This window comes from Grampus griseus (assembly GCF_964374135.1).
Source record: "Grampus griseus genome assembly, chromosome: 21".
Taxonomy (NCBI): domain Eukaryota; kingdom Metazoa; phylum Chordata; class Mammalia; order Artiodactyla; family Delphinidae; genus Grampus; species Grampus griseus.
Window position 1 is genome coordinate 30,737,715 of NC_139015.1, and position 15,857 is coordinate 30,753,571.

Consider the following 15,857-nt stretch of genomic DNA (forward strand, 5'->3'; position numbering starts at 1 on the left):
ACAGTATAATTAAGGGCTTATTTTATTCTGTAGCATGGCTTTATACAGGAGATTTGTTTTCAACTATATAAATATGAAAGTATAAGACTGTTTCTCCTTTCTGTGTGTTGGCATTAAAAGTCCAGCTTCTGGTTCCTATATCTTGCCCTAAAACCTGGTGGTTAGCCAGATATCATCTCTCATGTTCTGATTTGTCTTTAGCCTCCTTTCAAATCCTGACACTGGGATTTTCCCTTTTTTTCAAGAGAGGGTACCTACTAAGTCATTTTTCCATGTTGCTAGATAATATTCTATGTTTTCATTCACACACATGCACATACATACACACAATATTTTTTCTTTTAGGTATTAATTCAGTTTTACTCACTATGTATTTTTATTGATGTAGAAAAATTAGAGAAGTTCTAAGAATTTTTCTTGTAATGATTAAAAATATGAGAAAAGTATCACAGTTTATTTATCCAGGTTAAATCATATGAAATGCCACTCTGCACTACCACCAATCTTTTTTTGGTAACATCTCACTTCAAATTTCTTTACCATGGCCTTGCCTATATCTCGAACTTCCGTTCTGTCATTCCTTCACTTCACTCATTATACTACAGCATTTGAACAGGTTCCCATACAAGCTCCCTACCGCTATTAATGAGGCTGGGTCATTTTCCAAACTTTCTATCTTGGCCTAAACATCAATTCCACAAACAGATTTTCCTAAGTATCTTATCTGTATCTTATACCCCTCCTCAGAATTCTCTATTAGAGCACTCCATTTCTTCAGAGCACTTTTCATGATCTCTCTGTATTTGGGGAGTTCGTTATTAATTTCCTACTAGTTTTCTTTCTCCACTTTTGTAATATAACTGCAAGTGTGGACAAAGTCCTTTCTTTCATGCATGCCACTATATTCTTATCTTTTATCATAGTGCCTGACACATGTGTATACTGAATTAATAATTGTTAATTGAATGAATTGATTTAATAAGAAAGTTAAATAAATGTGTTTTATATTGTTTACATCAGAAACACTAAGTGTGCTTAAGGCTATAGAATCTGGGCATGCCTAATTTTACACCAGAGGATATTGGTAGTTTAATTACATTTTACTTTATATCATGCTTCTTAATAAATTAACTATTTTATCAAAATAAAATATAAAATATGGTCAACATGAAAAGGTATTAAAATATAAAATTTTATAGGAACAAAACTGTTTTGATGTATTACTTGCTTTTGTTTTCTTCTTATATAATGGTTTTCTCTTCAACCTTCTTTATCTTAGTATCCAGGTGCAATAACATTGGAGGGATTTTCCGTTATTATAGCTCAACTGCTTGGCCTTAAAATAGGATTAGCATATGATGACATCCGTAAATGTTCCTGTCCAAGCGCTATGTGCATAATGAATCATGAAGCAGTGTAAGCCTTGTTTTTTCTTTTGAATTTATTTCACACATATATTTGTGAGGTTGTTTACAAGACATGATGAATTTATTTTTTATACTCAATCCCACGTCAAAAATTAGGAAGGAATGTTGTGCCTGAAGAGATATCACACTAATGAATTTGTTCACATGATATAAGACTCCAGAAAGCGGTAAACCCCATGATAATGAAATATTCACTCAAGGGAATTAGAGGGAAACTTTAAAGATTTATGAAGACTATGAAATATTGAATTCACATAGATACTGTTGTTGTTTTTGTTCTTGTTGTATCTGTTGCTCAAGGCAAAATCACCCTTAACAATATAACGTAGTACTAGTAGCTTTGGCTATTATTTTGAGGGGAAAAAAAGAAGAAAAGATTTGAAGAGGAAAATAATTGTCCTTCTTTGCAGTTATTATGCTTGACTACCTACATAGAGGCCACAGAATCAGTACACAGTCAGAACAACATCAAAAAATTCATCAGCGTGATCAATCTTGAAAACCATTACTATGTGTACGAGTATGTGTATACCAGCACTAAGAAAATAGATGACCTATTATAAAATGTCTAATTTTTTCAGAAGAGGTTTATAAATTCAGTGCAATCCCAATCAATATTTTAGATTCTTTTTAAGGAACCTGATAAACTCTGTGGGGGGCAATAGGATGGAGATGAAGGTTACAGGCAACCTTTTGGGGATTATGAGGTGGAATTTATAATCAAAGGAGGGATTTTATTGATGGGAGACATGACATATTATCTATAGATTGATCAAAATGAAGAGAAGAGGAAGAAAAGATGATAATTTTGGACATATGAAGAGTTAAGAGCAAAATCATGGAGGAAATTAGAGAGGAGAGGATAAATTCAGTTACTGTGATAGAACATTAGGAGAGTAAACAGATAGAGATGTAGGGAATCTGGTTAATGGAGGTGTAAAGATGTAGGGAATCTGGTTTATTCTGATAGGAAGCTTTGATAGAAGATGTGAAACACTTATCTTGGAGACTGGAACTTAGAAATGACTTAGGAAAGTGATAGGATTGTTGGACTTGTTGAAGACATATTTTGTAATTACAAATTTAAGATTCATTCAAACAGCTACCGAAGTGCCTATGTAAAAGAGAGCAGATAGTTGACATTTTGCCAAGTTAATGCCCATGGAATCAGAAACAGTTAGGGCTGCAGAGGATGCTGCGTTCTCCTGAAATAATTATTTCAATTTTTTTCCTACCCCGCAATTGGAACTTTGGATAAGAAATCAAAGTATTTCAAGGCAGCTGCCCTTATATAAAATAAGCTGCCCAACTTATTTTATAGCTGTCTTTAGACCCAGAGGTAGTCTTCCCCACAAAAAGCCAATTATTTAATATTTCTTTCAAATGCCTTGTGTCTATTATATATGTATGTATGTGTGTGTATGTATATATATATATATATATATATATATATATATATATATCACTTGCATTTCTTCCTTCCCATGGCCATCTGTTTTGTGTGTGTGTGGTACGCGGGCCTCTCACTGTTGTGGCCTCTCCCGTTGCGGAGCACAGGCTCCAGGCGTGCAGGCTCAGCGGCCATGGCTCACGGGCCCAGCTGCTCCGCGGTACGTGGGATCCTCCCGGACCGGGGCACGAACCTGCGTCCCCTGCATCGGCAGGCGGACTCCCAACCACTGCGCTACCAGGGAAGCCCCCCATGGCCATCTTTTAAGCAAAGATTTAAAAAATTAAATTGTTTTGTACCCACCTTAAATAAAAGTTCCAAGTTCTAACTAAAACTTTTAATTTTCACTCAGAAAACATGTGGTCCAAGTAGAAAATAACCTCTGAGTCCCTGTGTATTTTTAAACTAATTTTGTGTAAAAGGATGTCAGTGCTCAGAGTTTGTAGCTTTTTGCATGAGAGTGGCCTACAGAAGCAGAATGGCACAGATGCCGATTAAAACAATGTAGTTGGGACTTCCCTGGTGGCGCAGTGATTAAGAATCTGCCTGCCAACACAGGGTACACGGGTTTGATCCCCGGTCTGGGAAGATCCCACATGCCACAGAGCAGCTAAGCCCATGCGCCACAACTACTGAGCCTGTGCTCTAGAGCCCGCAAGCCACAACTACTGAGCCTGCGAGCCACAGCTACTGAAGCCCGCATGCCTAGAGCCCGTGCTCCACAACAAGAGAAGCCACCGCAATGAGACGCCCACACACCGCAACGAAGATTAGCCCCCACTCGCTGCAACTAGAGAAAGCCCGCGCACAGCAACAAAGACCCGATGCAGCCAAAAATAAATAAATGTTCCTTTTAAAAAAACAAACAATGTAGTTAAAAGTAATAGAGAAGTTTGCTTAAATACTATTATTGCTTGTGATATTCCTCCCAGTTTCCCTTATTTATCCCATTACAAATGGCTATGCCAGTAAAGGCTAAAGCATTTCACTTTTTTTCTCAGACACTACCAACTCTGAAACCTTGGCAATTATATATTTCTTTCCTCGAAGGCTCAGGAGACAACCCAGGACTTCTGTCATCTCAGATATAGCTGTTCAGGCACGATTATTTCAGACATGACTGCATAGAGTGGCACTGTGCAATAGAAATGAAATGTGAGCCTCATATAGAACTTTAAATTTTAGACTAGCTACATTAAAAATTTGTTTAAGTAGATAAAATTAATTAGTGATGTATTTTAATAAATTATTTTATTTAACCCAGTCTATCTGAAATATTATCATTTCAGCATGTAATCCATATAAAAATTGTTAATTGGATGTGTTATATTCATGTGTGTGTGTGTGTGTGTGTGTGTGTGTATTAGTGCAGAAAGTCCAGGGTCACACCCATGTTATCAACCTGAGCTACCAGAAGAATGGAGTTGCCAGCAACTGAGAGCAGTGGATGGAGCAGACTTGGTGGGGAAGAACAGTAGTTCAATACTGTACCTCGCGTATTTGAAATGTCTATTGGACATCTGTTAGACATAGCTACTAGACAGCCCACTGGAAATGAACATGAAAATATAAAACTTCAAGGGACTTATATTTTAGTGTAAAATTTAGGTCATATGAAAATATATTAAAAGATACAAACAAAAAATCTTATTTTTACATGATGTGAAACTACTATGTAGAATAATAAATATTGAAATTGGAAGGAGAATATGGGAGGGAACACAATTTCAGATAATGTCAAGGTAGACCTCTGTAGAAGGTGACATTTGAGCAAATATTTAATGGAAATAAGGGAAGGAAGCTTTCAATATGTAAGAGAAGAGCATATTAGGTAAGGAGAAAGATAGGTGATGATAGGTAGGTAGATAGATAGGTGATAGATAGATTTAACCATTATACCTCATTGCTTTCCTGTAAAGATACATTTTCAATGCTTATTTTTTTTAATGTTAAAGATAAGCAATGATAAATTAAAAATTAATCATGTTTGACTTTGTCTCCACCAAGGTACAAGTTTTTCGTTTGAGCCATCTTGCAATTCGTATCATTATACATGGAGCATTGTTTAGATGTGGTTTTATTAGCTAGGTTTACTTAACCTGAGGACTGTTATTTCCTTTTAGGGTTTCCAGTGGTATAAAGATGTTTAGCAACTGCAGCATGCGTGACTATAGATATTTTGTTTCAACATTTGAGGGTCAGTGTCTTCAGAACTTTTCAAAACTGAAACCATTATATCAAAATCAGTCGGTGTGTGGTAATGGGATTTTGGAACCTCAGGAAGAATGTGACTGTGACAGTGAACAGGTGAGTAATTAAGACTGAAATCTGAGCACCATTTCTTATGTTTCCAGTAAGTGGTCATGGCATATATGGAATGATATATGCAACTAAGTCTTCAGTAGAATTAAGATGTGAAAATGAGGATAAATTAAGACGTATGAATCATTTCCCCACACCTCTTCAGCTGAGAAGACAAATGAGTCGTGAAACCTTGGTTTGAAGACACCGTTCACAATTATACCAGTAGAGAGATTTTGAATATATGGACTAAATGAATTCCCTTTTAGCCAAATCATATGACCTCAGTCTCTGTTTTCTCTACAAACTTCTGAATTTGGTCCAACTTTTTTCTGTTTCTTATGGTTGCAAGGATGTCTAAACATTATAATGGATGTTTCTTAATTATTCTCAAACATTCCTGCATTTCTCAGTTTCAGGATGATCAAAATTTGTTCTGTTTACTCATTCTAAATATAAATGTGTAATCTGCTATAGTTCCATCAACCGAATGTTCAGTGCACACTATTTTCAAGTGATAGGACCAGATATTTAGTATGTTATATCATTATTTTGTAATATTTAATAATTCCCCCTATTTAAATTAAAAAAATTTCTTCATGATTACTCCCCCAGTAGTTATATGAATTTTTTATCCACCTACAAAAATAGCTAACCACTACCTGTTTAAATAACTTTAAATCCCTACACATTCTCTTAATCATCTACCATTTCCTAAAGTTTATACATACATGTGTGTGTGTGTGTGTCTCTATATATATGTATACATGTTTTCCAACTATCTCAGATTTTCCAATGTCATCTTAGTTTTTTTGATAAATACATAGTACTGTGCTCATCTTGCATTCACCTACCCCTAAATATGTGCCAATTACTTGCCAAATACTCTAGTTATATTTAATGAAGGATAAAATGAAACAACATAATCTAGGGCTAAATCTACACATTGTGAATTTCCACAACTGCAGGCTGTAGGCAGATTAACACTTACAGCAGATGCTGTCAATGCTCTGCCAGTATTTCCTTGGCATTGACTGTTCCTGTAGAGCGTTTTTGCTTCAAGTATCTGATACTTTCTGTTGCAGTGCTTCCTCTGGCCTCAATAGAGTAGAATACTCAGCCAGTTATCAGGGAGGACTTAATGTACTCAGGACTATCGATCAGCCCTCAGATAAGTATGATGGTAAATAAATGTCCCAGATTCCTTGCCCCTTAGGAGGAAATTTTCTGAGGCAAGCTTTACATCAAAGTTCTACAAACCATAGCCAGTGGGCCAAATTCAGCTGCCACTTATTTTTGTAAATGTTACTTAATTGGAATGCAGCCACACCCATATGTTTACATATTGTTTATGACTCTTTTTGTGCTACAACAGCAGAGTTGAATAGTTGCAACAGAGACCATATGGCACAGCATTTCAGCAAAACTGAAACTATGTGCTATTTCATCCTTTACAGAAAATGTTTGCTGTCCCCTATTCTGTGTCATTTCCCCGAGGTACCTGTGGGATTTAGCTTTATCTTACAGGAGCAGCAAACAGTTCACAAACCCACTCATACTGGCTTGCGTCCCTTCCCTAACATCCTATACCAGCGCTTTGGTGGTTGGCAGAATGGACCTTCAAATACATCCTCACTCGAAGCTCTGGAATTTGTGGATATGCATATTACATGGCAGAAGGTAATGTGCAGAACTAATTAAGGGTATGGACATTAAAGAGGGGACATTATCCTGGATTATCTGGGTGGGTCCTGGCTAATCACATGAGCCCTTAGAAACAGAGAATGTTCTCCAGGTGAAGTCAGAGAGATGTGGCAGAAGGGGGCTCAAGCCGCTACTGCTGGATGAAGACACATGGAAGCACAAGAAGAAACGCTGATAGTTTCTTGGAGAAAAGACAAGCCCTTGGCTGACAGCCACCAAAGAAACAGGAAGCTTTTTCCCACATCTTGGTTTTACCCTTGTGAGACTGTCAGCAGAGGACCTGACCTAGTTTACCTGTCTGAAGTTCTGAGCTACAGAAAGTATGAGAAAATTAACTTGGGTTATTTTAAGTCGCTATGTTTGTGGTCATTTGTCACAGCATCAGCAAGGAACTAATACGCCTTTCAAATAAATTACTCATATGCATCACTGTTTCAGAGTCTGTCTCTGGAGAAACTCAAACCACATTAGCTGGACCAGAAATTGTCCTAGGAAGCAGACACTCAAGACAGGTTTCTGAAAGTGGATTTCATGCTGGCCAGATAGTAATATGTACTCGTGTACTCATTTCTGGGCTTGGCACATTCGAATAGATGCACTGGAGAAACTTAACACCTCCAAATCCCTCAGAACCCCCTGGGCTGTGAAGTTACTGCTCTCCCCATGGTGGGGCAGAGCAGCATCACATTGCCTGTGGACCAGAGAGACTTAGATGAGACGGATGTCTCACAAGACGATGCCTGTTCTTCTCAAGATCTGTCCCTGCCTTCCCTTGTTGGTACTAGACCACTAACTAGTCTCAAGTCTAAATGCAGCCCAAGTGAAGACATACCCTCTGCTATTGGAATAAAGTTATTTTTTTTAAATTGTAGAATTTGCTAGTATGTGTGGACAAGAACATGGAGAACATGCCAGGGATGGATGTTAAGGATGTTGACCCCAAGATATTAAAGTATAAGCCTGGAAAAGGAGGATGCTGTCTAGTGAATCAGGGTTTAATACCTTGGCAAGGTAACCTGGGGCTAGCCTTGATTTGCCACTGGATGGAACCTTGAAGATGGGAAACAATCTGGCCTACAATAAATTAGGTTGATATGCCAGAACAACCTTAACGGAGTAATACAGAAGGGGTCAAAAGTTCAGAGTTGTGGCCATATTTTAATAGAACATAAGGATACTACAAAATCTAGCACCTAATTATCCGGATGGCCCAGAGTACACTCCTTTCACTAAAGCAATGAGGAAATGCACTTCTGAGGAGATCCTGATGTGGTTGAAGATCTCAGTGGTAGCTTTCTTCTATAGACTAGAGTCGATGGTTGGAAGTACCATCATGGAGTTGGGCACCCAGTGTCACTAGGGATGCTTGAATTCCAGAATAGCAGAGGTCAAGTGGCTGTGATTAAGAGAGATCTGGGTAGGGACTTCCCTGGTGGCACAGTGGTTAAGAATCCGCCTGCCAATGCAGGGGACATGGGCTCGATCCCTGGTCCCAGAAGATCCCACATGGCACAGAGCAACTAAGCCTGTGCGCCACACTCTTGAGCCTGTGCTCTAGAGCCCACGAGCCACAACTGCTGAAGCCCGTGTGCCACAACTGCTGAAGCCCGTGTACTTAGAGCCTGTGCTCCACAACAAGAGAAGCCACCACAATGAGAAGCCCACACACTGCAACGAAGAGCAGCCCCCACTCGCCGCAGCTAGAGAAAGCCTGTGTGCAGCAACGAAGACCCAACACAGCCAAAAATAAATAAGTAAAAAATAAATTTATATTTAAAAAAAGAGATCTGGGTAGTCAATTATGATATCCCTTGATGTATGTAACTGAAAATTAGGAAGAGATGAGCAAAGGTGCCAATTACTACTAATGGAAATTCACAATCCCTTGCTAAATTTCTGGACCCAAGCTAGTCTCAGAGCCAGAGCTCATTGTTCAAGTTGAGGGTGAGATCCTACAATGCCCAAGTAAGGATATAAAGTAGCAACTTCCTCAATTATTCCCCTCCAAAGTGACCTCCAGCCATTTGCGGTAGCTGTTCACTGGGGAATGGGGAATACCCAGATCACTGTAGGATGACTGAATAGAGAATCTTTACTTAACAGACTCACATAAGAGGACTCAAACTGCTATCATGCGTAGCGTAGGCCTACAGAGAATCCAGGTGATACCTGGCATCTTTGAAAAATCCATCTTAACAGTAGATCCAATAGGTTCATTATCCTAACCTGTGTTCATGTTGCCTGTTCTTTAGTGACCCACTGAGGTGACACACTTAGAAGCTGACAGATCCTCACATTGGTTCCCCAATATGTGGAGTATAAGCTACAAGAATAGGAAAGGACAAGTATAAATGCCTGAAACTACCAGGGTAGAAATCAGGAAGGAGAATATAACCTGGATGAAGAAATCAGTAGGGAAAGTAGACAGTAATTTGAACTACATGAAAATGAAATGTAATGAAAACCAAGATCATTAGAGAATGATTGGTTAGCTGTGCTAACAGTGCTGACATCAGAATACCCATAACACCTTCATGGTCAGTATAGATTCTGTATCCAAACATCCTACAACCAAATGCAAGTTCTTGTTATAAATAAATTTAATTAATTAAATAAATAAAATCGATAAGCCTCTACTAACAGTAGTAAAGAAAAAAATCAAGACTAACATTAATTAAGAAAATGTATAACAATTGGAAGTGAAGAAATTTAACTGTCATTCCTAATAATATGATTAGGTACAATGAAAACCCAAATAATCTAGAAATAAATTATAATTTGCGTATATAAGTGTATATACCAAGGTCATTGGTTACATAATTCACAAAAGTCAAAAGACTTCTTTATATCAGCAATAAATTAGAAAAGGAAATTTTAAAATAACACCATTTACAATAGCACCAAGAAACATAAAATGTTTAAGAATGTATCTAATAAAATATGTACAAGACCACTAAATAGAAAACTGCAAAGTATTGCTAAGAGAAATCATGGAAGTATTTAATAAATTCAAGAATATGCCATATTTTAAGATTGGAGGAATCGATATTGATGAGATTATGATTTCTCTCCAAATTCATCATCTCCAGATGCAGTCCCAATCCATCCTCAAACAATTATATAGTTATAAAATGGAAGGGAATTTTAATAACTTTTCAGAAACCTGTGCATATTCTACTTTGTTGCTACACCAAACTTGAAAAGTGAAAATTTCTAAAAGGTTAGTTGTATTGTTAAATCTGAAACCAAAATTAGTGGATTATTTATACCCCATTACACTAAAGCCCATTGGTCTATATTACAATTCAAGTGGACCTTTTACACATGTATATTTTTGTAACATCATGTGTTGGTCATTTGGTTCACTGAATTATGCAGTTTCTAAATGTTGACATATTTCATTATGATATACCATAATCTTATATTCATTAATATCATCACTAATATCGTCAGAAAAGTAATGGGAAAATAAAGTCTCTGTCGATGGGTAAAAGTTTTCCAAAATTCTAATTTTCACTTGAAAGATTCAAATTCAGTTGTTTTCCTTGAAGTAACAGGCATACCTCATTCACTTTTAAGAAAACGTCTGCCAAATACCCAAGCCTGAATAACCACGGTTTGTCTGTAAGTTGTTCTTTCATATAAAAACTTGTTTTCTATGGTAAATGTGACTATTCGGTCTGTAATTCAAACAATCACATCAGTGTTTTCCTTGAGAATCTGTAGTAATTGAGAAGATATTGTGGTTATGCATGAAAAGAGCTTATGCATGCTCTCCATTTGTCACAATATTAAGGGAGTATTCAAATGTTAAAATTTAGCAAATTAGGGCTTCCCTGGTGGCGCAGTGGTTGAGAGTCCGCCTGCAGATGCAGGGGACACGGGTTCATGCCCCAGTCCGGGAGGATCCCACATGCTGCGGAGCGGCTGGGCCCGTGAGCCATGGCCACTGAGCCTGTGCGTCCGGAGCCTGTGCTCCGCAGCGGGAGAGGCCACAACAGTGAGAGGCCCGCGTATCGGGAAAAAAAAAAAAAAAAAATTTAGCAAATTAGTAATTTTTTACAGCTTTACCAAAGGCATTCTTAAATGAAACTGTTTTTTTTTAGAGTGCATGACGGTGAATAATATAATGACAACTAGCTTTGATTCAAACTAGAGCACCAGCAGTTTTATCCACTATTGCTTTTACCTGATCAGTGCAAATGTCGGCACAATATAAAAGGCAAATAAAGTCTAATTACTATTAAGAAACTTTTTGACCTTATAGACCCACTAAAAATATCTTAGAGACCTCTTGAGGTCTACCAACCACATGTGGACAGCGTCTGATTTGAACTAGTTGGCAGATAATAAACATACAATTTTCAACTAATTTTAGTAGTAAAGAAAAATTCAGCATCACAAAGTCACACACACAAACACACACTATGGTCTAGTGTAACAAACATAGATGCAAGTTTCCTATGATAAATATTAACAGGTAAATCCACAAGTATAATCAAAAGAAAAGTATGCCCAAATGAGGTTTATTCTGAAGAATGCTAATAAATTAATTTATTCATGGGATTATTATACTAAACAAAGAAAAAACATATCGTTATCACAACTAATTGAGGAAGAATCTATAAAACTAAATACTCCTTCCTCAAAAACGTGCTTCAGAATAAAACTTAATATCATTAATTTGAAGAAACTTTCTACCAGTAATTTATAAGAAATTTAATACATAATAGTGAATCATTAGAAGTAGATCCATTATATTTGACAATAAAGAAAAATGTTGCGCTTGGAATACAGTAGTGGAATACCTAAGACAAAAATAATAGTCTTTATTTTTTAAAAGTCAATAAATAGAGAATGAAATTAAAAAGGCAAGTTTACTACACTCTTAAGAAAATAAAAACTATGTAACAAATAGGAATAAAGTTAATAAGTTCTTTCCAGGACTTCAAAGGTATAAATGATTTAACAAAACTGAAAGACACATGGAAATTGGAATAAATAGATAGCTATTTCTTTTAAAGTCAAACTACATCCAATTCATTCTTTATTCAATCCCCACCAACATGCCCCTTTTAACCCAAATTGAACTACTCTTCTGCAAAAGCAGATCCTAAATTTCATCTAGAAATAAAAATTAACCAAGTGCATGAATATTTTAATAATTTGGAACAGTAATCATCCATAGCAAATTAAATACACACACACGCACACACACACACACACACACACACACACACACACACACACACACACACCCCCAGGTGGTATTGGCAAAAGAACAACAACAACAAAATAACAAAGTGAATAGATAGTCTATGGCTTGATTATTGCTGCATCACCAGCACATAGAATAGTGTCTGATGTATACTCCACACTCAACAAATACTTATTGATTGAATGAATGCATGTATAATGTAATTATCTTTATAATAACATAGGATGTGTGTGAGTGGGTGAAGATTGACTCTGGTATATTTAGAATACCCCATTAGGAATAAAGTTACTTGGAAGGTTTATTCAAAAGTTTTTCTGAAAGAGAACTAAGGAAGAATACAAAAGGACTTTTTGATTTTTCAGTATTTTTATAAATTGTACTCCATTTAAAGTTATTAAAAAATAATGGCTATATTTCTTTATGCTATGCAATATATCCTTGTTGCTTATTTATTTTATACATAGTAGTTTGTATCTCTTAATCCCCCTATCTTGCCCCTCCTCCCCTTCCTTCTCCCAGCTGGTGACCACTAGTTTGTTCTCTGTATCTGTGAGTATGTTTCTGTTTTATGTACATTTGTTTGTTTTCTTTTAGATTCTTGTAGATAACTACAAAGGAACTTTTTAGAAAAAGAATTGACTTGGGGGTAATTTTGCATTACAAAATATCAGAACATACTGCAAGGCTGTTTAATTTCATTCACTGTGGTACTGGGCCATCTATACATCTCTATCTATTTATATATCAGCATTTATATCTATCAATTGATTTAACTCTCTAAATATGTAAAAGTTATATAGAGGGCTTCCCTGGTGGCGCAGTGGTTGAGAGTCCGCCTGCCGATGCAGGGGACACGGGTTCGTGCCCCTGTTCGGGAAGATCCCATATGCCGCGGAGCGGCTGGGCCTGTGAGCCATGGCCGCTGAGCTTGTGCTCCGCAATGGGAGAGGCCACAACAGTGAGAGGCCCACGTACCGCAAAAAAAAAAAAAAAAGTTATATAGATATATGACATTTTATTTCCAGGGTGGAAATAGTTAATGTCATAAGGGTTTATCTATAAATCCAAAGCATTCCGTATGAGTAAGGGAGAAATAATCCTTGACATGTAGGATCTGACCTATTATCAGCTGGGCCTCTGTGTTGCTAAGAGCTGGCCTGGCATTCACAGACAGGCTGCAATGTTCTCCTTTTGAAAATAAACAATTGTATACAAGGTCAACATCTGTAACCGTAATGGATGAAGGAAAAAATGCAAGGCCACTCTTTAAGCAAGGGCATTCACTTTATGTCTGAGGACGGTAAAACCTGAAAATTGTCCAAGTCACAATAATGACCAAACACCATCCTTTCCTGGCTAATAGGAGTAATTCCTTTACCAATTTCAACCCTAGCATCAGTACAGTCTTTCTTCGTCTAGATAAGAATTATTAAGGTACCCAACTATAGATGAACCCCTGGTTTCTGACAGTATCTAGTCTAGCAAAGTCTAGATTCCTTAAACCCTCCCCAAATCACCTAAAAGGAGCCCAGATTCTATAATTAGATCCTTTCACTGAGGTATATAAAGTTCCCCATGGTGTGTGTTTTCCTTTCCGGAAACTAGTAATAAATGCAACTTTTTCAACTCAGATGTGTTCCAGGTAGTTTTTGGCAGAATGGCATTCACACCTATGTCTTCATAAATATCCCCCATTTTACACAAGTGGAAGCTCTGTTTTTGCACTGACCCACACACATGCAGGTGTGTACATTTATTTGTTCCTGTATTCACAAATAAGGTGACTAGTAATAAATACTGGAGTAAATACTCCACAAAATATAGAGGAATACATTTCAAAAAAAAATCTATAAGTTTTAAAAAGCAATAAAATACAAGTATTGGTAATATTTTATAGTCTTGGCATAATGGAGGTCTTGGTGATGAGACATAAAGCCCCATAGTCATAAAGGAAGAAGAATGTTACAAATTACAGAAAATGACAGACACCACGAATAAGATCAACAATAGACTACAAAGAAATGTTCTCAACATATAGAAGAGAAAAAAGGTAATTGGAGATTATAAGAAAGCTGCTCCTACTATTTAAAGGGAAAAGAGGAAAACAAACAAAAATCCCTATGCAAAATGGTGAAAATTGTGCGGTGATTACTTAATTCATAAATAAAATTGTACAAAATGCAAATTCATGTTCAAACGCACTAGTAATCAGAGAAATAATAATAAAAAATGAGACACCATTTCCCAGTTACCTTGTTATAAATTAAACTGATTGCTCATAATAAGTCTTGATAAACGTGTTTGGGCTTGCATCCTGGTTTACTTTTCATGAAAGAATATGTACACACACATCCACTCATATAGTGATATTGGACTTTGGAACATTAAACACTGAAATATACACAGTGATTACCCCTGGAGAATCTGTGGGGCATAACCACAGCTTCAACTTTTACTCCATATATTCTATGTTATTTCTATAATGGGAATATTTATAAATACATAGCTATTCACATAAACATGTGAAAAATTGGAAACATTTGGAAAATTTTAAATGAAGAAGAATCTTACCTTCTATTAAGGACAATATCTTTGAAACAGATTTTTGAGAAAATGGAAAATATTTGATTTTAAAAAGTTTTAAGAATATAAAAATATTAAAGAATTGTATAAATGCAATGTATTTACATGAAAAAATATTTGGTTTGGGGCTTCCCTGGTGGCGCAGTGGTTGAGAGTCTGCCTGCTAATGCAGGGGACACGGGTTTGAGCCCTGGTCTGGGAGGATCCCACACGCCGCGGAACAACTAGGCCCGTGAGCCACAACTACTGAGCCTGCGCGTCTGGAGCCTGGGCTCCGCAACAAGAGAGGCCGCGATAGTGAGAGGCCCGTGCACCGCGATGAAGAGTGGCGCCCGCTTGCCACAGCTAGAGAAAGCCCTCACACAGAAGCGAAGACCCAACACAGCAAAAATAAATTAATTAATTAATAAACTCCTATCCCCAACATCTTAAAAAAAAATTTGGTTTGTTAACTTTATTTAAATTATCACCTAATTTGAGTAACAGCTAACTGCCGTTTACCTTGTAAAAATACATATGTAGACATATCCTTTTTTAATTTCCATTGTAGTAAAACATGGCACATGATTACTATATTAAATGCATTTTTATTATATATATTGCCTAACTCTACTTTAGCTTTATTTATTCACAAAGAGAAACTTTACTAAACAAATTACTAGAAAGACAATTGGGGTTAGTTTTCTCTTAGGAATTCAGATGATATATTTCCATGTTGGCAATTTATGAATTAATTACCAAATATTTTCGGTAGTAAATGTAAATGATCAACTACTATTTTATTTTATTTATTTTTTTATTTTTAAAATTTTTTTTCAATCAACTACTATTTTAGATGTTATTTATTTAGTTCTTATAGTTGTATGTGCCTTTGGGTATTCTAGAAATAGTAAAATAGTAAAGCTTCACTGAATATAAGTATATGTGTAGTTGAAAAGTTGAACACAAGAGAGTATTAAGTAGACGCTGAGAAACAAGAACTGTTAAGTGGTTGAACTAAAATAGCATTTCTTCTTATGAAATTTTAGGATTGTCAGTTTAAGGACTGCTGTGATTATAATACATGTAAACTGAAAGGCTCAGTAAAATGTGGTTCTGGATCATGCTGTACATCAAAATGTGAGGTAAGTTTCCAACATTTATGTTGGAAATTGAACTGTGATAATAGAAGGCT

General features: G+C 36.4%; 1 protein-coding gene across 1 annotated transcript in view; it reads left to right on the forward strand.

The window, feature by feature from the left end:
- Positions 1–15,857, forward strand: part of LOC309838897 (disintegrin and metalloproteinase domain-containing protein 18-like) — a 90,480-nt gene that overhangs the window by 42,574 nt on the left and 32,049 nt on the right. Inside the window, exons 12-14 of the mRNA XM_082680313.1 lie at positions 1,280–1,416; positions 5,001–5,184; positions 15,712–15,807. Coding sequence (XP_082536439.1) covers positions 1,280–1,416; positions 5,001–5,184; positions 15,712–15,807 — 417 coding nt within the window. The remainder of the gene's footprint in view (positions 1–1,279; positions 1,417–5,000; positions 5,185–15,711; positions 15,808–15,857) is intronic.